The sequence below is a fragment of the Lipophrys pholis genome, assembly GCF_963383615.2.
Source record: "Lipophrys pholis genome assembly, chromosome: 3".
Taxonomy (NCBI): domain Eukaryota; kingdom Metazoa; phylum Chordata; class Actinopteri; order Blenniiformes; family Blenniidae; genus Lipophrys; species Lipophrys pholis.
Window position 1 is genome coordinate 21372003 of NC_137627.1, and position 27213 is coordinate 21399215.

Here is a 27213-nt window from a genome sequence, read left to right on the forward strand (position 1 = left end):
GCTGGTAACAGCAATGTATACAGATGCAAATGGGATGCAATATGATGGAAGGGGGAAGAAATGGGAGAGATAATTTGAAAGGGATTTCTCAAGCACAAGAGACAAAATAACACCTTGAATTCCAGTCTTTTCCTTTGTACTCACTGAGTAAATGTCAATCCTCCGGCTTCGCCCGACAGACATCACAAAGCTACAGACACAAATTGCACGAGCTCAGCGTGGATTCAGATTTATTCCGAGCCAACAACACTCGCCAAATATCACAATGGAACTCACGACTTCCGGTGAACTTTGAGAAAGATGCAGTCGCACACCTCGTGGCATTCACCGTCTGCCGGGAGAACAAAAAAAAAAAAGGATGATGTTTTTCCACATTTAATTGAAAAGGTGTGATTTCTAACTTTCTCTATTTGGAAAAATAATTTACGATACCGACCTCTTTTTAATGTCTTTATGCACAAACCGCTGTTGGAGTTCCAGATGTTCAAACATCCGTCTGCTCCTCCTGTGATGAGCCTACACACGCACACACGCACACACACACACACACACACACACACACACACACACACACACACACACACACACACACACACACACACACACACACACACACACACACACACACACACACACACACACACCTCTTTTGTTTTATGTGTAGATGTAAGCGTTGGCTGTTCATATCTAAATGTTTGTAGCAAATATAGGGGAATTTACAAAGATCATTTGTAATATATATCTACGGTTGTTTCTGAAACAAATTCCCAGTGTTATTTTTTTATAGTTTACTGCTTTGAATGTCGATATAATTTACAGATAAGATAGAAGGAATGTTTATTGGCGAATCAATCAAACATGCAGCGGTTAAAAGGAGCACCTTTTAAAGACATTGACTTTGTCAGTGCATTTTTCTTTATGAAGAGCACTCATATGGCAATTCAATTCATGTAACAATAGTACTTGAGAACACATTTTTAGTACTTGTTCTACCTCTGGCTAAATATACTGTACTTATATATCTTTGAAGAGGAGTCCTTTTACATCTACATTATGTTTCACTGAGTGTTTCAACATAAAAGCAGTGTTGTAAATGTGTTGTAAAGACATTCAAAACAGTAATCCATCTACTTTCTGTGGTAACAACTCAATAACTGATCACGTTTATGAATGAAGTCACATAGTTACTGTTACAAATTCCCTGTTAAGTTTGCTATATCTTCAGTTGAAATAGGGGATTTTCAGTCAGGCATTATTTTCATTATCAGTTACTTATTTGTATATTGCTCATTTGTTACAGAAAACCATTCTACAGTCTCCATTCATCCATCTACGTCCAGTCATCATTCATTCTATGTTCAGATCCACGTGCTGTACTAAGAGGATAAAGCTATTCCCAGTGTCCGTCTCTACTCTCTGACCGGAGTAGTCGTTGTGGATAAAGTGGTCCCAGCAACATCAGCTACACCCGCATAATCAGCTATAGCTACATTCACTGAAGCTTCAGTCGGCTTTTTGCTTTAGTTTTACAGTGAAAATGGTGGTTGAATCCTCAGGTTGTTTTTTTTTTCTCTTTTCTGATTTGTTTTTAATTCGGACATGTTTAAAATTAGATATCAATGTCAAGAGTGCACACCAATCACCCAAAGATATTTCACCAAAGAAACAGTGACTAAGTACAGCAGAACTATATAGTTAGGTTGCATGTCCAAAATATTTATGATCATTTTTGGTAATAAATACAAAAATGTAAATATTAAATATTGCTTATTAAGTTTTGTTTGAGATTTTCAATATTAGTATATCATTACTTTTAATGAGAAACACAGGAAGAGCAGCTTCATGTGAGAAAATGCATGTGTGGTGCAGGAGCCAGAGCTGGAGTCTGAATAACTGCTTTAAATAACTTTAGCTTCTCTTTCTTTGTCTTCCTTGCACATAAAGCTCCTCCTTTTAACATCAAGATTTTAGAGCAGGAATCTGCAACCTGTGTCTCTGGAGCCACACGTGGCTGTTCAGCTCCTCTGTAACGGCTCCAGAAAATTCTATGTAAATAAACATTTTGCTTTCATTTTCATTGTATGTGCATACCACACAGGTTTTTTTTTTTTTTTTTAATGGTTTAATCTCCTAAAAAAAACAGCTAAAGAAGGCAAAACAGTAAAAACAGCCAGCTCACATTTCCTAATGGTTTGAACAGTAAAACTGTTCAAACCATTAGGAAATGTATCGTGGCTATAAATGGCTAAAATAGTCAAGATGCATAAAATGGTTAAAGCAGCAAAAATCCATGAAAAAAATTTATTAAAGCTGAATTATGTTCATTTTGTTGTTTTAATGATATTGCTTCTTTTTAACCGACAAATTAGTAATGAAAGATGTTTTGTGTTGTAAAAATTTGCTACAGACGCAAAAAAAGGAGGAAAAGTATATTTGAATAGTAACTATTAAATATCATGAATGCCTTTTTTTTTCTTCATTTCAGATCATTTGCATGTTTTGTGGCGCCAGACAAATTTTATTTGATGGAAAATTGCAAAAACGGCTCTTTTGGTCATCAAGGATGTAGACCCTTGTTATGGAGCATCTTCCTCTTGCTAACTAATGAACTTGTTGAGCGCAAATTCTCAGTACAATTTCCACCTCTGGCTTTAAAGACTTTATAAATAATACCTCCTGCCTTCGGGGTCAAATGTCACACACGTGATCGGAGCCAGGTCCTTGGAGACGCCAAACTCAAACACCTGACGGCCAGAGTCAAAATCCCACACTTTCACCACCTAAAAGCAGAAAACTCTCATAAGTCTCATGTCTCATGTGATAATTATACACCTGTTTTTACACAATTGGACTAATTTCCATGGGAAATGTTACGCTGATCGCCGTCTTGCAATAGACTCACAGAGCCCTCGGTGCAGCTGACGACCTGACGGAACTCCTCACTGAAGCCGCAGCACGTTACAGCCTCATTGTGTGAAACAGTCAAACGACTGTGGAGCCGTGGACTGACAGACAGAGGAGATAAATAAAGGGAGATTAAAATGAAGGGGCCTGTGAGCCAACCCCGGCAGAAAGTAAATCTTAAAAATCTCTGCGACTTTAAAGTGAAAGTGGGGCAATAAATCCCTGAACAGGAAATCTTCCCAAGTTATAGGCTGTCATTTTTTATTTTTAAATCTCGCAAACATCACCCTTAAATTAGTTCATAGGGGGAATATTTTCAACACATCCTCCTTGCACGTTTGATTTCATGATGAATAGAACGCAGCGGCACGACAAGCCAACCTTAACTTGAGGGAGAGCGCAGCCATGGAGTCTGCCGACACGTAAAGGGACTTCATGGCGGCGGAATAGCGGCACGCAGATATTTCACCGTGGATCCTGCTCGCTCTGGGCTCGGCTGTAAACAGGCAGCACTGATCCTCCATGTGCCAAATCTGAAACGAGAACACATTAAAGGCAGTGGAGAAAAATATTACAAATTCTTCACTGGTGTATAAGTAGCATTACCATGTTGTTAGTTACTGCAAATGGGATCCGGCCTAAACCAAGCAGAAGCTCAAAAATAGGCCATATGTGTATTACTTTGAAAGAAATGAGTAATCATCGGCTACAGTCACACTTGCTCAGTAAAGGGTTAATTTGTACTGATGCATCGTGTAATTCGGTGTAATCGCGTATAATATTTTAGATTTAACGGTGCACTTTTCCCTTTTAAAATGTGGTGATCTTGCAAAAAAAATTAACGATGTAATATTTTCTTGACATTTCTGAATAAAGGCAAGTCCGGTCAGATAGAATATTAATGAAGCAAAATCTAACACTATGCAAATATTTAATAACCATATATCGAACTATGCATAGTCCAAGTATTCTCCTAAATTAGATGAATCTGAATTGAGTATTGTGTTCCAAAAAAAGTTAGAAAAGAGAAATACAGGCGAGGCTGAACACCTCCCGTCTAATTAACTCAACACTGGATTGGCTATAAAAGGTGACATCCCAGTGAGGCTGATAGTTAGAGGTATAAAAAATATGGAAGAGGTCACCAACCTTTCTGTAATTGGGCTCATACTAAAGTAAGGACACTTTCACCAGTGCAGGAATATTTCCAACAGTGGTTGGTGCAGAGTATGAAAACTGTGTATGCTGGATCGCTTGAAAAGCACAAGTCAGACTGAGAAACAACGCGCATTGATAAATGGTATCTTATATAAATGTAAAGCATAATGAAGAATTCATGACTCACTTTCACAGTGTTGTCTGCGGAGACAGAAAAGATCTGACTGTCCTCTGAGGAGACGCAGAGGAAGAGGATGGGAGCGCAGTGGCCTTTCAAAATGCCAGTCGGTTTCCTATAAAATAAAAAAAGAAGAAGAAAGAAGAATCAGGATGGAGTGAAAGAGGCTTTGTAATTCAGTGGGATGTGTTTTGAAGAAATAAAAAAACTCTGGTTCGTCACCCAGAAAAGTGTGGGTTCCACAGTCGTATGAGCTTGTCCATGCCTCCAGTGACCAGCAAACTGTGCTTCTGGCAGAAGTCAAAGGTCCTGACACCTTTATACACGCTGAAGATCCTCTGATCACACGACGATCGGACCTGTGGGCTCCAGCTGAGTTGGATCTTTTTGGATTTACCTTCATAGCACTCCTCCCTGATCTCGATCAGCTGCTGTTCGGCGTCTGTTAAGGGCAGTAAGCAACCTCAAGAAAGGAAAAAAAGAAAATATAGTTCACTATCAGAGCGACCGCATGCGCATCGATCAAAACGGGCTTTTTGGAGCAACGGTAAGTCATTATCAGAATAAATGGCCAACGCTGGCAAGGTGACATGCCCACGTACACGGAGATCACGCACACACATGCTGGCATTGATTAGTGAATTTGTGATGGATGAGTCATAGTGAATCATTCCTCACAGCTCCACAAGCCGGCTACGTAAAGTTCAACACTGAGTTTAATTACCACACACTGTAAAGTGAAGGGAGTTGATGCTTTTCTGCACTATTCTCAGGGATGAGTCTCTTCTTTCATTAAAAACCAAGCTGGCCTCGGAAACCGGGCATGTTTTGTCTTGTATACTTCTGTATTCCCATCATCTTTGGATTCTCTGATTTCCTTTGTTATGGAGTTTATGTGTGAGAGGCGTAAAGTCTATACTGTGGCAGGTGAGTTGGTGAAACATGGATTTTGGTGTTTGGTAAGTAGCTGGTGTTGGAGTACAGTTTGAAATGTGGAAAAATGGCTATATACAGTATGTGTGTGTGTATATATATATATGTTTCAATGCGATTCAAACATGTCATAACTTATAAGATGGATCAAATATCTTATTGCACTATTGGCAAATCATGATATATGGGGCATTATTGCATTGAAAACGACCAACATTATTGCATTCTTGGTAGGTATTACTGTACGTCATTGAACATTATTACATCATTGATTGTCATAAACCCTTTAGTGGAGCGGGCCTATACATGTTCACATGATTAGTGGGTCATTTTAAGGTTTTACTGGCAGACCTTTCTGTCTGGTACAATCCTCTTTTAAAGGTTTAAAGCCCAAATTAAAACAGTGCAGACTTCAGATAATTGATTTTCATGCAAAAAAACAAAGCAAATCACAAAGCCTCAGAAAAACCTAAAATTACCTATAACGACCGAAGAACATTCTTCATTCGATGAGGAAATGACGGCTTGAAGACTGTGAACGTATTTCACCTGAATTCAGAGGGAAAGGTTTGTGTTTTAGACTTAATAGTCCAAAATGTCAAGGCTTTGAACGGTTTCTGTTTTAAGTTGTCACTTCCCAGAGCTTTAATCTGGAGGGGGATTGCACATAAACATGGAAATGTAAAGTGTCACCTGTGTCACCCAGTCATGATGAACCTTCCATCGCATAAATGTCACGTTGGGAGAAAGCACTGCGTTGTCCATAGTTATGTTGGGTATGTTGTCGATCTTGGGCAGTTTATTCCATAATCTATAACAGCAGAGATGGGAATAGTCACGTTTGATACAGATGGAACTTATATCAAGCATACAGCCTCACATACATACAAATATACACAATATATAATAAGTCGGATTGGCAGGAGCCGGAAACAAAGGTGTAATTTTCCTCCACATGAATGGCCATGCTTTTTTTCCCGAAAATAACTACATGCGTTCCCCTGTGAAAAGACACACCATGAGTTAAAGTCAGACACACGTTGAGTCTTTCTGAACACATTGAAAGATTTTACATTCAGCTGAAGACAGAACAGAGCGAGATAATATGGGTGCAATACTCTGGAAGCAATACATACTAATCAGCAAAAATATCATTGTCTAATAATACGTTGTTCCCTATTTTGCAGCCAAAACAGCCCTCGAGCCACTGCAGGAAAATACCACGCTACAAGAGCTTCCATTTTGGAAATGCAAGTGATTGAATTGTCACTCCATCACAATTAGGCTCATTTCAGTGTTATTCAAATCCTTCAAATTGTCAATTTTCACCTTCTACCTTGATCATAATGTTGTGGGCTGAATGTAAAAAGAAAAAAAAGGAGAGACCGTTTTTTTTTTGTTTTGTTTTAAATGAACATAACTTCAGGATTTCATAAGTGAAACTCTGATATGACATGCCAACCGTTTCCATGAGAGAACCATAGATTCAAATTTGGAGGTGCTGATTAGTATCAAAAAAATTTCATACTCGACAGCCAACCGTTTCAGCGAATAATAGAAGCCCTAATGTAATGCTGCCAGGAGGACAATATCATCTGCAAAAAACAGAGATGTTACCCTCAGACACCCCCATATGATGCCCCAACTCCCCGTCCATGAGAACTGCACCTTGAGCAAGTCCCACTCAGTGCCAAGCATACAGTTCTCACAGAAGTACAAAGGCTGGATAGTCCAATGCAGTGGTTCCAGTACTTTATACTCACTAATCACCTCCCACAAGACATCTGGTGAAACACTAGTAGGTCTTCTGTAAGTATCTATGCCCAACACATCGGAGCCTGCATCGACCTGAACACTTTCAAATCTCTCATCAAGACCCACCTGTTCATAACAGCTTTTAACATATAATAATAATTTTTGGGGGTTTTATGACTTGCTTTATGATGTTGTTCTATTTGAATATTTGCTGATTTTCTAATGTAAAGTGTCTTTGAAATATTTTTGATTCAATTATTCATTTTTAACCTTAAAACTAATGCAGATTAATTGTGAATGATAAAAAGGAAAAAAAATGCTGATTAGTTAATCACAATGGTTATGGACATTGAGGTAGGTGAATAGTTTGTGTAGGATTTGATTAAAATGCAGAAAATTTGAAATTCTTCACACTTCTTTTGTCAACTAAACTCCATTGTTTTGCTATCTTTGGCAGCTTATTTGATAAAACTGTGCTTTCAAATCTAGTGCAAGTTACGGTTACTGTTTTACGGCAAAAAAAACATCATTATATTATATTATATTATATTATATTATATTATATTATATTATATTATATTATATTATATTATATTATATTATATTATATTATATTATATTATATTATATTATATTATATTATATTATATTGTGCAAATAACACATGACTTGTTCAGGATTCAAATGTGAAAAAAAGAATATATAACCTTTTACATATCTTCAGGGAGACTCTTTTTCTCTGTTTTCTGTTTTTTAAGATATACCCGTATAGACGAGGAATCTATGTGATCTTTTTCACCTTTTTACTAAATGCAAATGTGTTTATTTCTGAGACACAAAAGTTCCAAAAAAGGTCAAAATTTGCAATTCCTCTCACATTTTGTGCAATGTTAAATGAGGTTCTGTGTTCTTGGCTCACACTGAGTAGCTACTGGTGAGCTCATGTCATTGATGATACTCTCATTCAATATTCAGTTTCTTCTTTTAGTCCTTTTGGCCACAGTCTGGTTTTAATATGTTGTTTTTGCTGGATGTCTTTGTTTGTATTTACGTTGATAACCGTCTTTTTCACATGTGTTGTTGCTTCCTTGGTTGTAAAATGATGGGAGCCCCATGCAAACAAGTGCTCCCCCAGGGTTAATCCCAGTCAATAAATCTTTAACAATAACAGGTTCATATAAGAAGACCACACATGTTTCTTTTTTTATCTACATTCTGTTACCATCCAGCTTACTATTGTCTGTAATGTCATGTTTTTCTAATACACTTATGAGACCATTCTATTACAGATTACAAGATAAAACCCGACTGTGTGTGTGAGCAACAGCAGCCTGTTGCAGATACGAATCAACAGCTGAGGATGAAAATCCAGAAATAAACCCTGACCTTTAAGAAGAACAAATAAAAAAAAAGAAAATAATGATTTTGATCTTGTTCAGCTTGTGTGGCTCTGTTATTGTGTGGGTGACTTGATGTTACTTTCATCTTTTGCAAGAATATGCATCGAATAAAGCTTCTGGGTGTAATGTTGTAGTTACTGTGAAAACCTATTTTTTATGACGTTTTTTTTTCTCTTGAAATTGCTGTTATTTGGCTCAGACATCACTTGTACACATTGAAAATGTATCTCACGCCAAGAAAACAGTCTTTGAAATTCTTCAGTTGTCAGAAACAAGCTTTAGGATGGAAACAAAAAAAACAAAAAAAACACTGAGATCTTACGTTTGTCTCCTTCAGCATCGATGAGTTTTCTCCAGTAACGCAAAAATCAAGGTCTAATATCACTTTAAAGAGCTGCCATGCTATTACTGAACAGAATATGCCGATACTGCCTATGTAATGTCTTTGTGTCTATCTGCAAGTGAAGTAAATAAAGAAATTGAATCATCGTGCAATAGATACGTTGAAGAGTAACATTACCTGAGGGTACCTCCAACAGAGGAAATTAAAATGACAGCCACACATCCCTGCAACACAAGTATGGAAATTAACCTTCTGTAGTTTATATTTTTCCAACAGTCTCGTAATTACGTCAGGTTTTAACCACAGAACGTACTTCAGTGTCACCGTACAGTATGCAACATCTGTCAGGTCCGAGGTAGCTGTGAGGAGAAACATTTTCTCAGTTATTTGGGGGTTTTAAACCTGATGTGAGCAAGTTGTTTAGTTACTCACCTGTAGTTTAATGTCAGAGGTACTGTGTCGAGGGCATTGATCTGGCAGTAAGGGTCCAAAGTGGAAAGCTCATAAAGCTGGATTTCTCTGTCTCTGCAATATAATGAGAACACATTGTGAGACCCACAGTTTAACTGGGTAATTACTGGGCTGAATAGATAGCCCCGTGGGTTTCTTAACGTTTCTTTTTACCCTGTTCCAATCATCAGCTTGTTGCACTCAGTCATCACAGTGAAATCGCTCGCCCACTTTGATTTTCGATTTGCCGGTCTTTCTTTCTGTCGATAAAAACACAGTCTTATTTTATAACCGCACATTTAGACGATTTAAATGAAAGTGAAGAAAGTGCGATGTAACAAAACAGACCTGCACTCATCAACCACAGAAGCCAACACACTGAAGGAACATAAATATTGGCAATAGACTTTGGTCCAGCACAGAAATTAATTTTATCTTTGGTAATTAGAGAACTGTATACATTAAGGTAATCACTTCTGCATGTTTTATTCTAACAACAGTACATCATGTGTAAATACTATTTCTTACGTCAAATGCACAAATGTGGTTGAATTGATTTCCGATATGTCACATCAGCTTCTGGGAGTTCTCAGAACCATTCCACTTTCCTATTGGGACCTTCCCCACCTCCCATTTCTATATGAACTCGTGAAAAGCTGGGACAGGGGGACTTAAAGGTTGCTGGACAGGTATTTTCATTATTTAGGATTTTATTTAAACTTTAAAGAGTCATGACATCCTGAACATCAATCATGTTTTTCCTTGAGTTTGACATAAAACTATTCATTTCTGTTCTTTTTATCACACTAATAACAGCTCCTCCATTTGATTACAGTCAATTGTGGCTATTTTGTACCTAATTTTCACTGATCACTGTGAATGAGGTCTAAGATTTTGACAGAAAATTCAAAAATGTGACAACTGTCTCCAGACTCCTCAATCTGTGATTCTAAGCACTGAATGCATTCGAGTGTTTATGGGTCAACGGACATACAAACAAGTGTTTCGTCCTCTGGGGCTTAAGCTGACGACTCCAAAGGCAAACAAAGCCATCTTCCCTCAGTGTTACAACGGTGCCATCATGGGAGGAGCGGATGTTGACGATGGGAACGCCGTGACCCGAGGCATTCGTCGTGGCTGGTAGAATAAAGGCCACTTGTTTGTGGCACCTTTCGATTTCCTCCCTTTCTTTATACTCCTGCAGCATGTGTGTGCAGAACTCCGCCTGTATCACATTACTGAGTGTTAGAAAGCAATAACGCTCAGATCCATTACAGTTATAACACACATAGAGGATCATTGTCACCCTTCAATCAAAAAGAGGCCTTAAAAGGAGCTTAAACATTATGAATGTATATAAAAACCTGAAAACAGTGACTTTCCAATCAAAGTGAAACAAACGGAAATGATGCTAAAATGAAGTCTATTACTGTGAGTAAGTTATTACTTGTCCTTGAGTCAGTACAAGACAAATGTTTCAGTGTACAGTGCACTTGGAACTATAGTGTCTAAAATAGCACAAATTACTGAGTTTAGGACAGTTCCAGTTAACCTTGCACCACAAATCCTCCAGTTACAAAAATAACGTTGCTGCATTTCACGGTGTTCTGACTATTTCTTACAGCAGATTCCCAGTGCACGCACACACCGGAGAACGTTATAGCAGAGGCAATGAACAAAAAGGCTGCATGCTTCATATGAAACAAGTACCAATTTCATCTCACCCATGAAATCTGTCCCTGGCCTGAATAATCAATCTTCTTAAATAATGCTTGAATCTGTGCATTGCTCTGTAAAAAGAGAAGAACAGAAGGTGAAGGAACAATGACAGCTATTGTGAATTAATCAGGTAATTGCCAAAGCTTATCCTCGATGGCACAAGAAGTGAGATGGCGATAACGCAGAGATCATGAAATCAGGGCGAAAGCTGTGAAAAGAACTGTCATACTGTCTTACCATGTTAGGCAAACACAAACACTTCTTCACTATACGTCCAAACTTCTTCTCATCAATGCATTTCAAGCCGGCCGTCTCAAATTCCTTTGTAAAGAAAAATACAGTCCGATCACAGAAAGGAATAAGTGAACTGTCAGCATGTCTTTGAAAGATGAAACTCACGCTGTACCTCGAACGAATCCCTCAGTTTCTGGAGACTCTCCAGGGAAATCTTCTCATCAATCTCATTGTGGACGGTGGAAACAGTTACATTGGAGAGTCGACAGGATTATCAAAATCAATCAGCATAATGCACAACAACAACAACAGCAACAAAATAACTATCTAATTCCTCCCATTTATTGGAGTGCACTCAGATCCACTCACCAGGCAGTTCATACAGTCTGGGTGCTAAAAACACGAATCATTGTTAACATCGTGGTCTCTCAGGGAACTTTGTATCAACACACATAATGAGGGCTGCGCAGCTCACTATTAATGAGTAATAATAACGGCCACCTCAGACATGTCTCTGAGACGCTTGCCCGGGTTCAGATGACAGGCCGTGCTCTTTACGTTTAACGTCCTCTCTTCAATTTTTCCACGGTTTCCTAGCAACTGGTCCTGAATCCATGAGGCTCTTTGATCTATCATTAATAAATAACAGGGATAAACAGGCTAGTTCCTGGAGGATGTAACTGGAGGACAGCTTTCCCCGAGCTATCTGCTGAATTGGGGAGATAATTGTTTAATCAGTCAGAATGATGGAAGCACCGGGAACTTTTCACGTAACCTCGACTGTTTCCAAATCCCTTTATTAGAGATGCATAACTTTGAACTCCTGAGCGTCTTCCGCCTAATCTTCTGTGGCACATTCCTCATTACATTAAGCAGGAGACTGTGACTGACATCAGAAACTGAGGCCCACAAACTCGAGCCGGCGCATTTGCACCAAACCTCCTACATCATTCCATCATTCCTGTCAGCTTGAAAGCTTGAATTTGAATGTACCGGGGACCTTTTAAATAGTTGGCTCAGCAACTGTGTTTGTTTTACTTTGGCCTGAAACATGGCCGTCCACAGGCTGTCGGATAGATTGTCCCGCTGCACTGTCAGGCTGCAAGTAAATTGATCATCAACTTGATTTAAAATGGCATTTTTGGCATTAGCTCACATTCATTCTGCTGCTGGTGAGATATGCCTCAGCTGCAGTTGAGTTAAAGCACTTTGGAGGGGGTGGGGGGGCTCTAAACTGGCAGGTCGAGCACTGCGGCTCTCTAGTGACATCTACAGGCTAAACGTGGGAATTATATAAAAGGCAGGTCCCAAGGAGAGAGGTAAAATTCACAGCAATTAACTGTCCAGATGTTGTATGGAGAGATGGAGCGCTGCACTTTGATTAGACTCCTCTATCACGACGTTTGGATGGAGAGGGTGAAAAGTGTACCTTGAGGCTCTGAGTTGAATTGATGATGCGGCGCTGCTGCATCATGACATGAAGATTGTCTCCGAGGTTGACAGAGTGTCTTTGCCTGTTCTGTTTCAGGAGTTCTCGCACCAGCCACTCAGGCTGCTGCTCTCTGTTGTCTTCACTGACATGCAGTCGCCCCGGTGCGGAGAGATGGTCTACTTTCGCCCCCTGACATCTCAGCCCACGTGCGTTTTTGCTCTTCTGCCTTAGTCCATCCAGTTCAGAGAGGATACTAGAAGATGTGACAAGTCTTGAGACTCAAAAGCATGCCTGGTTCTTTAAAACAATGCTGATATGAGTGAGGCAGGAAAGACAGATGCATCATTTGTTTTTGTAAAAGCTGTATAAATGCTTTCGGTTTTTACTATTGCATAGTTTTTCCAGACAACAAAGTCCCGCCTGTTACGTCCACCTATGGATGAGGATAAATACTTTTAGGTTCCTATTCAAAGTACATGAGAAGGAATGTGTTACAGTAGTCAAAAGGCACAGTGTGTGCCACGTGTTATATGGTTGAGGGTCACATGTTATGATCAAATAAGTTGCAATACCCTTTATAATCCACAGTAGCATAGTGGTTAGCACTCAAACCATAAAGACATGGGCAGTGGAAGTGAATAGGTTAGAGGAACATGCTTGTAATTGGAAAGTTTTCAGGTTCAAATCCCACACATGAAAGTGTTAACACTCTGGGTCTCTTGACTCTCAACCGCTCCCTGGGCACTGCGCAGTGGCTGCTTTGGGGAATTTCACTGTACAATAGCATGTGTGACAAATAAGGATTTGTTTTTCTTCATAGCAAGAATGTCCTTGCTTGAGCTCACATTGAGTTTGCATTTTCTATTTGGATCGGGGTGGGTTTTCTCCCATAATCCAAAAAATGGTTCACTCCATATAACCTGTGAGTGTGAATGTGAGCGTGTGACTGTTGATGTGATAGTGACGGTCAAATGAAATCAGCCCCAGAACCTCACAACCTTTGGTAGGACACAGTTGTTTACACAAAAGATGAATGGATGAATGTCATTTCAATAGTCACACGACCTCCTATTCCTATATAAAGAACAGCTGCTGCATATAAAGAGTTTCCACTGCTTCACAGTGTCCCCCCGACCAGGAAGTTTATGATGCTCCAGCCAGTCCCGAAACTCAAGACAAATCAAGAAGCATTGTGAAGACCAACCAGATGATGTGAATAATTATATTGCAACAATTATTTACAGTAAATATATTTACAGTAAAATGTTATTTACAGTAGTAGAGCCATTCACATTGGAAAGGTATAGGGTTGTAATGTTATTGATACCGAAGCAAACATTGCATAAATTTCACTTTACCTGGTGTTTAAAAATCTGTGCAACGCAGCGTATGCTCCGGTTAGCAGCTACTTCTAGTCATTTAATTGATTTAATAATAGTTTTTATGTATCAGAGTGAAGAGAAACGAATCTTCAAAAAGAGTTTGTTTAGGCCCCTAATGTGTGTAGGGTCAGTCCTGTTACAGGCACATGAAGCATCAGGAGAACATGTACATTCTAACCTTGGGATTGTGATTATGTGTCCCAGGTGACCAGACTTCCTGCATTACAGGCTAATTACTGTGCGCTGCCTACAGACAGTGACTCAAGCACCATGACAACGGCAAAGACTTTGTGAACAAGACAGAGGAACAGATGACACCCATGAGACAATGTGTGGACCCAACTTTTCATCTCATTACTCATAAGCAAGACACTCAAAATCTTTGCGACATAAAAAGCACAAAAGTGTAATAAACTGGTGAATGAAGTGGAAAAACATTTAACAAAAACTGAAGCGCAAAAAAAAAAAACAGCAGTAAACTACCTGGTCACATGTTGGGTTTCTAATCTTCCCGGAGCTGAAGAAGAGCGAGCCTTTTTGCAGAGCGGCATTGCTTCTTAGAGGCTGACGCTGGGTGAAAAGCCGACTTCAAGTGCTGAACATTTCCTCAGTCAGACCTCCAAACAGCGAGCAATCAGACAGACCTCACGCCCGTCTACCTGACACTCTCTCTAGCATTACACCTGAGAGAAGCAGGTGGCCCTGTGGTAACTAAGAAACCAAGAGTGACAACCCTGGCTGCAAAACTCAAAACAAGACCCTGCTGAGGGAAACACAAATGGCCTGGTCACTCCATTGAAACAAGCGATATCTTGCCCTGCAAGCGTCATTTTAATAACTGCCCCAACTGCAGGCTTTTATTGTCTCTACTGAATCTTGTTCAGAGAATTCTTGAATTACACCAACAAAGACATGACAAGCTGCAGACAGAATAATTGATGCGAGAGCCGAAACACAAAAGCAAACAATTAACTTTTTTTTCATTCCAGCAGTTTAATTATCACAACACACAAAATAAATCCCAACAACACAAAGATGGAATGACAGTATAATTCAATCACATTTATTTTTCAAGTCGGTCATTTTCTGCTGTTTTACTGTTCTACAGGATTTTTTTCCAGTACTAAACAATCCTAAACAAACATACTGTTAATCAAAGAAGCCGCGGTCAAAGAGGTCCTGGCCAAGTTGATATGCGCTCTGGTGAGCGAGAGCCGCGCGCTACTGCTGGAAGTTTCTCCAGCTTCCCTTTAGTAGTGGGACAAACACCCTCACTCAAAATGATTTTCACAGTCTTTCTTTCTGCAAAAAAAAAAGGAAAGAAAGAAGATAAGCTGTTTTTCAAGCTCCATGTAAATGGAGGAACAAGCTGTACATGTGCGCAAACATTGGAAGACACATTTCAGCGCTCACCCTCCTCAGGTAACAGCCGGTGGAGCTGCTGCAGCTCCTCAGGCAGCAGAGACTTTATCACTGATGTGACATCACTGACTCGCTTTCCACAAAACCGGTCGTATGTTGTCAGATCAGATTCTTTCTGCCGCGTGTTGACATGTCGTTGAACAACAGTTGGGACTGGAAACACAGAGATAAGTTAGACCAATGGAGTTTCCAAAGCTTGTATTGAACAGTATTTATCATCGTCTAGTTTTTTTCTCCTTTACTGTGTCGTACCAATACCAGGACAGAGCAGGTTTGGGCCCGTGCTGCCGCCGTACTGTAACAGATTGTTCTGCAGTTCAGGTTTTTGCTTTGTGCCCCGATAACTGGCCTTCATCTCGGTGTCAGCTGGGAAGGACGTCACAATGTGCCGCCTGGTCTGCAGGTTTGCAGCTCGGCTTCCTGTTTTATTCACGTTATCACAGCCTGCCAAATAAGTTGCAGAAGATAAATGTCACAGCGGTTTGATTTGGACTTGGCTCGATGTGTGGACCTGACCTAACAAGCCTGTCGAACCTTGAGGCGACTCCAAGAAGTCGCATCTGTAGGTGGAGCAGTACTGTGCCGTGAAGGCTTTATGGATTTCATCATCGGATGGGGAACATTTCCAAGGCAACACAACATACTGCGAGGCTCGTGCAGCATCCCTCGGCAGCCTCCACATCAGGAAAGCCTTGAAGAAAGAAGTCTTGATTTAAAAGGTTACAATACACCATGAGAGGTCATGCATGGCATTCAGCCCTGAGCAAAACGGGAGCTTACATGAAATACCAACCTGGCTGGGATGTGGGTTGTTTCTCCGGTGTCCTGAGGCTGTTCCTGTGCGGATGCATTCAGCTTTACAGGCGGGCCTCCAGCTAAAGTCTTTATTGTACACAGTGGAACCGAAAGGTCCAGACCGCGAGTGGGAGTCTATAATTGATGTTGACACGGGGCGCCTGCACATGCGTCAACAGACACACGCAGTTACACAAGTCGGCGAGACTATTTATAACTTTACTATCAAACCATGAATGAAACTCACAGCAGCATCTCTGCAGCCGAGTTCGGCCGGTAGACAAAATGTTTCCTGTGGGACGTCTCATATGGATCCCAACACTGTTTGCCCTCTGACAGATAGATAGATAGATAGATAGATAGATAGATAGATAGATAGATAGATAGATAGATAGATAGATAGATAGATAGATAGATAGATAGATAGATAGATAGATAGATAGATAGATAGATAGATAGATAGATAGATAGATAGATAGATAGATAGATAGATAGATAGATAGATAGATTTCAATAGGTCTTCTTGCAACACAGATTTATGTCCTTGAGACTTGTTTAAATAAATAAATAAATAAATAAATAAATAAATAAATAAATAAATGAATGAATAAATAAATGAATGAATGAATGAATGAATGAATGAATGAATGAATGAATGAATGAATGTCAAGGTAGTGGGTTGGTGTCCCGGGCGCCACCTTCCCGTGGGCTCACCACCTGCAGGAAGGTTCTTAATCGGTGCAATGTGATCTGGGTGACAGAGCTCAGACTGTCACCCCCGCAACCCGGAAACGGATAAGTGGGAGAAAATGGATGGATGGATGGAATGAATGAATTAATAAATAACCTTCCCATAATGATATGCTGTATAAAGTACCGTCAAATGATGAATTATATGTTAAAATGTTATTCTGACAATCCAAACAATACAACAGCATGATTCTGTGTATTGAATACAATATACAGAACTATTAAGGGTATCACAGCAGATGATGTAGCCCAACAAAATCACATAAACATGCATAATAAAGTCAACAAAAACATCAAATTCACTAAAGTAGCAAAGCAAGGTTTTCCTTTCACTTCGACATATCATTGGTCTGAGCCTACCTTTGGCTGCCATTGGAGACGCCTGTTTAGTTTCTCCCTCTTGTGTTACAGTCGTATTCACTGAGCTGAAATCCTTCCCAGATTCAAGTTTATTGCCTGGATGACTTGTTGAAACATGCCCCCAGCAGCTCCAGGTCCTAATGCCAGTGAAGCGCAACAATTACAGCGTCTCACTCTCAGTTAGAAGCTTTATCTTTTGAGAGGCAGAGATAATCCCAGCAGGATGTTTGCAGGCATTGTGGTTATGGAGACCTACAACATTTGAATGGCTATTCTAAGCTGCTCAGCAGGAGAGATGCTGCATTAAAAATTTAACATTGACACATATGTCTTATTTATACCTGCTGCAGAAGATGGGCAGCAACTAAATGCATTTCCAGAAGTATTGAATGTGAGTTAAATTTAACTGAAGACGTTTTTTTTTTTAATGCTTAGTACTGAATGCCCAAAGAACTGAACAAAGAGAAACCAAAACCTGCAGCACAGTGTTTATCGGCACGACAAATAATATTGCAGAAAAAACATTAATACAAAACATGATGTGCACTTATGGTAATACAGATTGGAAATAACATTCCTGCACAATTGTCACTTTTTTAGTTAAACAAACTTTTGATTAATTATTCAAATACAGTTCAAACATTTACTTTGATGAGTAAAGCACCAAAGAAAAAGAAAAAAAACCAATAACCTGTATTAATGTATCTTAATATGAAAATGTAAAAGCCAATCAGGCTTTTCGATGTTCTCGCCACAAACCACTACTAAGTCAGTATTTGCCTCTTTTCATTGTTTTGAACAAAGATCAACTATTTTGAGTGTAATGAGTGAGCTAAGTGTATAATCTAAAAATAATAATAATAAAAAAAATTGTGATTAAAAAACACAAAACCATATTGAAAGTCAATCATCACAGATGACAGACATGTAACTTTAAAAGTGCACAACCTTAACAAGTAAATGGTCAACATATCAAATTAACATCTGATATGTTGTTTATGTTCTCTTAGGATTTGCACATAACTGCATTTTATTTATTTTGAATTGATGTGATGACATCACAGTATTTTAAACAAATAGTTTTGGGTTTTTTTGTATTTGTAGTTAAAATAGTAACCATATGACCGTATGTCATTATGTGGTTTAATTTGCTGCTTTAAAATCATATATGGAACACAACTCGAATATGTAATATGTTGTAATAATACAAACATATTTTATTCTGCATTCATGTTTTTTGAAGAGAGATAAACTCTGCTTCATGTTAATATTTCTTATACAAGTGGAATTTCTGAGAAATGTGCATCAAAAGTAGATATTTCAGGCAGGTAAATTGTATTGAATGCACCGAATGGCAAAAGTACAGAAAACCTCCAGTCATGTACAATATTTTAGGATTTCTTTCCCCTCTGCTTCTGTAAGAAACTTATAAATTAAAGATTTTTTTGGTTTCTTAATAGGCACGTGTTTATTAATGACATTCGTTCATTTAAATATTTATATCTATATACGAAGACCGTTTATGCAGTTTAGGGATTTCCTGTTCTACTCACATTGCACACATAATGGAAAGTATTGCATTTGTACATCTACAAAAATGTGCCGGCTCTTCACAATGTAATTCATACTAATAAGGGTATTTTTAGTTGAGTATATATTAAGATATTGTTTCTTATAATTAAGTACAGTTTATGTAACGTAACAGTTGTACTAAGTACATCCTTATGCTGCCTAGTTTCTTCCATAGAAAATTACATTGAATTATTTGTCCCTTTGTTTTATTGTTAAGCAATTAGTCACGTTTGTGTTTTGAAAAACTCACGTCGGTGTTGTTCTTTACATTTTTGTATTCATTTCACCTTTGGAAATATTGTATTCTACTGAATTACTTGTATGTATCCATCAGTAATTAATCTGTGAAAATGTGCTTTATTGTAATTGTGGAAATAGTGTATTTATGTATTAAATAAAATCTAAAGAAATGTTAATTTCATCATTTTTACAAAGCAACTCCTGCTGTCAGTTTTTAAGAAGAGTACTTTTTTAAGTACGTTTTATAATTTATCATTTCAATTGTACTTTTTATGTTTATTTTCTCCCAAAAATGTTTTGTTTTTGTATTCTGCTTATATTTCAAGAATAAAGTAGTTATATGTTATTTATCTATCAGTAATTAATGCATCTTGGTATATGTGCTTCATTGTAATTGTGATTATATTGTAATTATCTTTAAATACACAATTTATCAACAAATATGTGCACTTTCATAATTTTTACAAAGCAACTCCAGCTTTTGAGTAGTTCTTTAAGAAGAGTAATTTAATTTGAGAATATTTCAACATTTATTTTGCTTGTACTTTTGATGTTAATTGTAATACATTAATGTATTACTGTAATACATATTGTATTTCCTATTCTGTTCATATTTCAAGCATAGAGTAGTTATATTGTATTTATTTCTCAGTAATTAATGTATCTGTATGTATGTGCTTTGTTGTAATAGTGAGTATATTGTATTTATTTATAAATACTGTTCATTTTTATAATAATTACAAAGTAACGTGTAAGATTTGAGAAGAGTATGTTGAGTGGAGTACATGTAACCTGCAGTATTTTTACTTGTTATCGAGTACAGCGTAATCAGTAATTAGTGTGACAGACAGTAGCTTTACTCGAGTACGTGTTTTGGTTCCTGTGCCGTCCCTCTCGGCTCGAATACATTCCTCCACACTCAGTATCAGTGCTGTTTACAGTCGGAGCTTGTGTGGCCTTCAGGCGCTAACAGTTATTTAAGTTTAGCGCCACCACCTCGTCGACGTTTCCCACGACCAACCGCGTGAGCGGCGGGCGCCGCGGTCCGCGCGCGTCCAATGGGAGCCGCGCGCTGAACAGTTTGGCGGCAGCCAATGTCCGCCTGCCGGAGCTCCGCACGCACCATAAACACAGACGGATCACCAGAGCCGAAAGAGCGCGTATCACTGACGAAGCTCCTCGGCCCCATTGTCTAAGACGTACCGCTGGCCTGACAGAGCACTGTAGGGGTAAGCTCCATTTATTTTACCTCCGTGGCGAAACGGCCGCGGTTGAACGAACCAGCGGCGTTCATGCGTTAGGCTCGGTTAACACGACCTCCGTTGCTGGTTTTCTTACATTACCGGGGCTGGAGAGGATGCTAACTCGCAGCCAAGGTGCTAAATGTTTAGCCGTTGTCGACCTAAAATTATCCTCCGGCCGGGAAAAAATAATTAAACCAACGCGTTGAAAATAAACCCGGGCTTGTGCAATGAAAATAATTTTGTTCCCGGTGAACAGCGGTGTGAAAACTTAACGCCCCAACCCCGCTGCGTTAGCTCGCTGAGCTCACGATGGCTGCTCGGAGTGACGGTGCTGCTTAGCAGGATGCTAACGGGGCTAGCCGCCGCTTGAATGTCGGCAACGGCCGCAGAGTGCAGCGGAGGCGATGCACCGGCGTGCGGGGATCCCTAAGCACGGCTCCTCATTAATGTCTCCCATTTTACAAGTCACTTTTAATATCGGACTGTCCGGATTTATCTGAAACGGGCCGCTTTTTCTGTTACATAATGCAGATGGTCGCCGGAGAGGCAGGGCGGGGGGTGTGTTCAAAAGCCTGCTAGCCATTGTTAGCAGGCTAATCTGCCATTTTAATAATCTCATGAGATGAGCTCGTGTTAGCCTCGAGCTAACGGCTAGTCGCGAGAAGACACAAAGACGCGTGAAGTCAGGCTGCGACTCGACACTTCAGCGCAAAGTTACCTTAACTTAAAACACAAAGATTGTTTTGCTTTTTTAAATCTCGATACAAATGTTTTGTTTATGTTGTTGTTTGTATAAGGTAGCCTTTGATCCACTTGACTTACAATGAGGGAGTGGTGAACGTGTTTTCTCTGGCAGACTCTCCCAGTTTATAATTATGATCCCTAATTACATGTGTATAAAGGTACACAATCACTCTAATGTGAGGGTTATTTGCATTTGCTGTCACCGAGTTGTCATTTTAATGTGTCTACATTTCCTTTTCAGTTTATAGATGTTAAACATTAACGTGGGGCATTTCAGAAAAATTATGAATTTTATGACTGCTCCTTTGCAGGATAATAAAATGGAGTTATGTTAACATATTTTAATAAGGGGAAAATTTGACCTGACCAAACAGGCCTTTTAATTGTTTTTCTGGACCATTTTCAGTAAATTCTACAATTGTTTCATATTGAGACGAGTTTCAGTTGGTTTGAGGAAATATTATGTCGGTAAATGAAACATCTTATCGGCATTTGTTCCCAAGTTACGTTGCCTATGAAAGCCCACGAGTCGGAGGCCAACTTCAGCGCGGTGACACAAAGCGAGCAGCTGAGCTACAATGCTAACAGCCAACAATCAAAGAAGGCGGAAGCTAATGCTAATGTCTTCGTCCTCAAGCCGGCTGGCGGAACACGTTAGATCACCAGGGATGTCAACGTTACGACACACTTCAACTTTCTGTCCCGTTTCCTTCTGCTCAGTGCCATTACAACAAGCTCGTATGTGGGGGAATTAAGGGAATGAATGTTTAGCTGATTGTAGTTGTGATTAGAAGCATCATGTTGGCCTCTGTCTACAATGGCTCATCAGTCAAGCCAGACACCCTCCTCCCACCTCCAGCTTTAAACAATAGAGGGAACTGACAACGCAAGGAATCAGACAAATTGTGCTGACGGGACTATTTGGATATTAACAGCATATTTTGAATGGATGTATGTGCATGCACTTTCATTTAATGAATGTGATATATATATATATTTTTTAATATATATATATATTGTCCTGTTTAGTGAGCCAAGATGGGGAAGGATCCAAGAAAGCCAAGGGGCAAAATGTCCTCGTATGCCTTCTTTGTGCAAACATGCAGAGAGGAGCACAAGAAGAAACACCCAGGTGCCTCTGTCAACTTTTCAGAGTTCTCCAAGAAATGCTCTGAGCGGTGGAAGGTGACCTGAATTCTTCTTATTGTCTGAATTTTAAATCTGAATTTCACACTTTTGAGGTCAGAAATCTTCAAGATTTGTGATTCTTGAGCTTTTTTTTTTTTTTTTGATGGAGTTGTGGTTTTGGTATGTGATGCTGTTAGTGTTTGGTCGAATAAACAGAGTTCAATTCTACATTTTTTATCATTTACTGACCAAACTCACAATTTTTATTTAATTTTATTTGTATATTGAAAAGCCGTTTCCGAGTAGTTTTATTTACAATATATTTTTGTCTGGGAATGGCTTAAAATGGGAATAATTATTGAGTGATTGAATTATTTTTTTTTCAAATAAAATTAGACTAGTTTGTTGAAGAAATATTTTCTTAAAAAAATTTTAATCGGCCCTATTTTTCCCCAATGTAGACAATGTCTCAGAAAGAGAAGGGCAAGTTTGAAGACCTGGCTAAGCAAGACAAGGTGCGTTACGAACGGGAAATGAAGAACTACATTCCCCCCAAGGGCCAAAAGAAGAAGCGCTTCAAGGACCCCAACGCCCCAAAGAGACCGCCGTAAGTTCCACTATCACGTCTCCCTCAGGTTGTCGTGATGGATTTCTCATCGCTATGTTCCCTCCTCCTTGGCAGGTCTGCGTTCTTCCTCTTCTGTGGAGACCGTCGCCCCAAGATCAAGGTAGATCATCCTGGGCTGTCCATCGGGGACACGGCGAAGAAGCTGGGAGAGATGTGGAACGGCTTGACGCCAGAAGAGAAACAGCCATATGAGAAGAACGCTGCCAAGATGAAAGATAAATATGACAAGGTGAACTTTGTGAAAGTGGGTTTACACTGGGGCTTGTTTACCTGCGTCTTCATCCTGATGTGTCTCCACAGGAGCTCTCGGTGTACCGCACAAAGGGCACAGTGGATTCAGCATCAGCCGCCACCCCAGCCGACGATGACGAAGATGAGGATGAGGACGAGGAGGAAGATGACGACGATGATGATGATGATGATGAGTAGCCCACATAGGGGCGGGACCTGATGTTTTGTTTATGCCATATAATCCTAAAAATTACTCAATTCACCACCCTGAAGCAGAAATCCGATTGAACAAGAACATGTGTATATTTAATGTTTTTAAGATGTACAGTGTTATTCTGCTTTTTTGTAAAGTTAACACTACATATCTTAAGTTTGAGATTTTCTAGTGGTAGTTCTTTATCCCTGCCATAAATATTAAACAACTTAGAAGGACTACAAATTGGTTTAAGAAAACAAAAAAAAAAGTAACTAGTTATTAGGTGTTTCAACTCAAAAATGAGATTTCTGAGTTGGTAGTGTATTTTTCTTTATTTGGGAAATATTTTTTTATGTGCTGTCCCGATGTCTTTTCATTGTTCTTTGAATACCACTCTAATATCAAATGCAGCTGTCGGCATTCAAGAATGTCTTCAATAAAGGTCGTCTTTCTTTTTTTAAGAAGTTGTCTAGTTTCTTTCTTATTTTCGCAGTATTTCAGGTTAAGTTTACTTTAATTCTTAGCCTCTTTGAGCACTACTCCTTCCTGTTTTAGGCTGGCATGAAGGGAAAATGGGACAAATCTAGATAATATTTGTAGAATTGTTCTTGATCTGGAGCCAATCCCAATTCCATATAAATGAATAAATCATCCGGGCAAAGACAATGGTCACCCACTCAAGTGTTTCTTTGTGGCCTGTTGAAGAAACAAACACGCAAACAGATTAACTGTAAAATCTGATATTTTCCTGACCTTGTATACAATATTAATCCAGAAGGTGGCGCCATGATGGAGTACACTGTCCAGTATAAGCAGTCACAAATTTCTTGAGCTTAATTTAAAGTCATTTTAACATAAAAAGAACAACTTCAATCATATAAAGGCCAATATAATCTGATGGTCTTGAATTTGATCTCATACAAAACACTTTGTGTTGTTGAACTATTCCTATAGTTGGTCTACCTGATAGGAATATTTTCACCTTTAAAATATGAACAAATGTGGGCCTTGTGTTTGAACATATGCAGTGTGCCCATAAAACTATATTTAAACATCTTTAAGATCTAATTTCAAACATTTTTGTTAAAGGGTTATTGTAGGACAGTAGCCATGCAGAGCTCTCAGCGTGGTGGTGGAGTGACAAGATGTCCCTTTGTTGGACAAACGGGGAAATGTCTACATCAGTCAGTCATTCCAGAAAGCTAAATCATTTTAAACTGGGTAACTAGGATATTGAACTGAAATGGCCCGTGTCAATTATAATTACACACAAATATCAATCACATTCTAAATCATTTCTTCCTTTTAACAGTAAAACATTCAGTCATACAACCAGTCATTCAGGCCTGAGCTGGTTTGGACTGTTTTTATTTACAGTTTGGATTGTTACAATATTCAGTAACAATTCTGTTTTCAAAAAACTTGGAAAAGGTCAAATAAATATATTTTTCAAACATAAATTTAAAAATGGTTTCATTTTATTTATAAACCTATGAGGACTCTCACTCTTTATAGTCTGTGTGTGTGTGTGTGTGTGTGTGTGTGTGTGTGTGTGTGTGTGTGAAGACTTTATTCTGCCTAGAAAGTTGCATTTATTTTCTGCATGAAGCAGAGAAAAAAGGAGTAATACTCCTTGAATAAGTGGCTTCTATTAAGTGAAAACATTTGAAATAATTACATATCAATGAGGCTTCAGCATTATAATCCAGAACAGCTGCTAAAGCCTATTTATGAGATTATTTTTTGAGAAATAGTGAAATATCTCTAATTCCGGTCATTTCGCCGGCACTTTGCAAGCAATATGATTGTGTAACTGTCACAGTCCATCTTTATGCCGACTCTAAAGTCTTCATGTAAGACTGAGACTCACCGACCTTAACCCTGAACATAAAATCAACCATGACACATTTATTTTGGCTCCACTAATAAAAACAAAATAAATGTAGATTCTTGTGTGTTTTCTGTTCTTTTCCCCCTTCGTTCAGCCCTCTGCGGTCCCTCTGCTGAGCTTCAGTCCTCCTCCTGTGTAATCGGAGACAGTCTCACAGTCACGGTGGGCTCACGGTCACTTAACGGGGGTTCACATGTCCATTTTTATCAGACTTTTCTTAGCAGGGCGGGACAAAAAGCCCTTCACTCCTCAGAAGGGCTTGTTGTCACGAAGGAAGCCACAGTGGTGTCCTTTCAGAAAATGCTCCTCATCCAGGTGCTTTACACAACAAGAGACCGGGAGAATGATGTGAAAGTAACAATGAGGGGAGAGAGGTGGGAAAGAGAACTGAACTCTTTTCTTCAAGGTACAATTCTTAATGCTGGGGTGTCAAACATGCAGCACGTGGACCAAAACCAGCCTGCAAGAGACTCTGTTCTTAAATATCTAATGGGAGATTTTCAATGGACTAACGCGGAGTTTACACATTAGTTTTTGACTGATAGGGCAAATAGTTACACACACACACATGCACTCGGGCTTCTTTTTTGATCTGTACATCTCATATTTACTTCTTTCTAGTTCTTTTTCATTCTTGAAATCGTCCAATATATTTGTTGTTATATAGTAACAGAAGTCGGGGACGATCCACTTTACAGCCCAAATGCCAGCGGTTTGAGACCGTATGTCTGGAAAAGTAGCAAAATGTCATTACATGGTGTATTTTGTACTTAACTATGACTGAAATTACTTTCCTGCAGAAAACAAATACTCACAGAAATACAAGGATCTCAAAATATTACTTAATAGTAATGTATGTATAGCTGTTGATGAATAAAGCAGTAAATTATAGGGAGAAATTTCAATTCTGAATATTAAAGAGATTATCTGGTTAAATCATCTTCAATTCCACATTATTTGGTCTTGTTTACTCTCAGATATTCTAATCCTATTACACCCAGTGTGATATACGTGTCACATGAGTTCTTGGGACCTCCATCATCACAACAGTGTGACATTTCTTTTTCCTGAAATGAACCTGGAAACCAAATAAAAGCACTTCAGCCATATTCCTCTGTGACAAATGTGATCGTCCTGAAACTGTTTCCAAGCCCAACACAAAGCAAAATCAAGAGCCTGTGAGCCAAAAAGTGAATAAAACTTCAAGTTTACACTCCTTCAAACTTACTTTCAAACATGGAAATCCAGATTGGCACACACTGAAGACGGATTGTGATGTCCCTTCTACGTCTTCTTTACTCATTTGGATGCTTTTCTTTTTTTTTCTCCTTTGTTTGTTTCTTTTTTAAGATGTATGAAAAAAAATTAGGAAATAAACAAATAAGTAAACAAACGAATAAATAAATAAGTAAGTAAATAAATGAATGAATAGCGAAAAAAACTTCCTGTTATGAGGAATCCAAGAAAATATTTTGGGTTTGAAATGACAAGGTAAATAGTTGAAAGGAAAGTTTGATGGAGAAAAAAAGGGTTTTGTTTAAGAATTGGACAAATATCCAGGATATATGATAGACAAAGCAGATATTTTAAAAAATGTTTTAATTTTCGATAAAAAAATACATTTTATTGCAATCATTTAATGAGTCCGGCTTTAAATTGTTAATCTTAAACTTTGTTTAAAAGCTAAAAATCTAGATTGAGTTGTAACTTTGCAACTGAATGTTTTGTCGGCTCTCTTTATAGCGATTCAGACACAACCCCCCCCCCCCCTTTCTCTCCCTCCACCCTCTGAATGAATACCTTGCAGTCTCTGAATGAAACCCCCAGCTGACACATAACAAGAAAGCCCCCCCCCCCCCCCCCCCCCCCCCCCACCCACCCAGGCCACCTTTCTTCAGGCAACAGAGTCCATTTCATGCCTGCACAGGAGAATCAAACTCAAGAGCAAACTCCCAAACAGGTTTAATCCAGCCAAACACAGCAGGATGGACTGTTGCAGCTCCTTTTAATGGACAAAACCCACATTTATTCTCTGATGTAGCAACATCGCCTTTTTTTGGTTTTTCATCTCACAGCAGGATTTGTGTGGAGTGATGTCAAAGAGGCGTGTCAGTCAGGATTACA

General features: G+C 39.0%; 3 protein-coding genes across 3 annotated transcripts in view; 1 reads left to right on the plus strand and 2 right to left on the minus strand.

Annotated features, from left to right (window-relative positions):
- wdr95 (WD40 repeat domain 95) overlaps positions 1-14439 on the minus strand; it is a gene marked incomplete at both ends in the record, with an annotated part of 35734 nt that extends 21295 nt beyond the window's left edge. Inside the window, 20 exons of the mRNA XM_080459755.1 lie at positions 145-190; positions 277-331; positions 437-516; positions 2674-2780; positions 2903-3005; positions 3286-3437; positions 4250-4355; positions 4463-4703; positions 5653-5722; positions 5867-5984; positions 8849-8895; positions 8985-9030; positions 9104-9196; positions 9296-9381; positions 10116-10346; positions 10846-10911; positions 11078-11161; positions 11247-11300; positions 12504-12759; positions 14372-14439. Of these exons, the coding sequence (XP_080315881.1) occupies positions 145-190; positions 277-331; positions 437-516; positions 2674-2780; positions 2903-3005; positions 3286-3437; positions 4250-4355; positions 4463-4703; positions 5653-5722; positions 5867-5984; positions 8849-8895; positions 8985-9030; positions 9104-9196; positions 9296-9381; positions 10116-10346; positions 10846-10911; positions 11078-11161; positions 11247-11300; positions 12504-12759; positions 14372-14439 (2109 nt within the window). The remainder of the gene's footprint in view (positions 1-144; positions 191-276; positions 332-436; positions 517-2673; positions 2781-2902; positions 3006-3285; positions 3438-4249; positions 4356-4462; positions 4704-5652; positions 5723-5866; positions 5985-8848; positions 8896-8984; positions 9031-9103; positions 9197-9295; positions 9382-10115; positions 10347-10845; positions 10912-11077; positions 11162-11246; positions 11301-12503; positions 12760-14371) is intronic.
- A 430-nt stretch (positions 14440-14869) lies between these two features.
- On the minus strand, positions 14870-17271 carry tex26 (testis expressed 26). The gene is made up of 7 exons (XM_080460571.1): positions 17216-17271; positions 16353-16437; positions 16104-16266; positions 15845-16001; positions 15563-15754; positions 15302-15463; positions 14870-15190 (listed from the first exon to the last, which is right to left on the minus strand). The coding sequence occupies exons 1-7, from the start codon at positions 17226-17228 to the stop codon at positions 15057-15059; spliced, it is 906 nt and encodes a 301-aa protein (XP_080316697.1). The 5' UTR covers positions 17229-17271; the 3' UTR covers positions 14870-15056.
- Positions 17272-19942: 2671 nt separating this feature from the next.
- Positions 19943-23662, plus strand: hmgb1b (high mobility group box 1b). The gene is made up of 5 exons (XM_080460296.1): positions 19943-20256; positions 22045-22200; positions 22605-22750; positions 22826-23000; positions 23072-23662. The coding sequence occupies exons 2-5, from the start codon at positions 22054-22056 to the stop codon at positions 23198-23200; spliced, it is 597 nt and encodes a 198-aa protein (XP_080316422.1). The 5' UTR covers positions 19943-20256; positions 22045-22053; the 3' UTR covers positions 23201-23662.
- The last annotated feature ends 3551 nt before the right edge of the window (positions 23663-27213 follow it).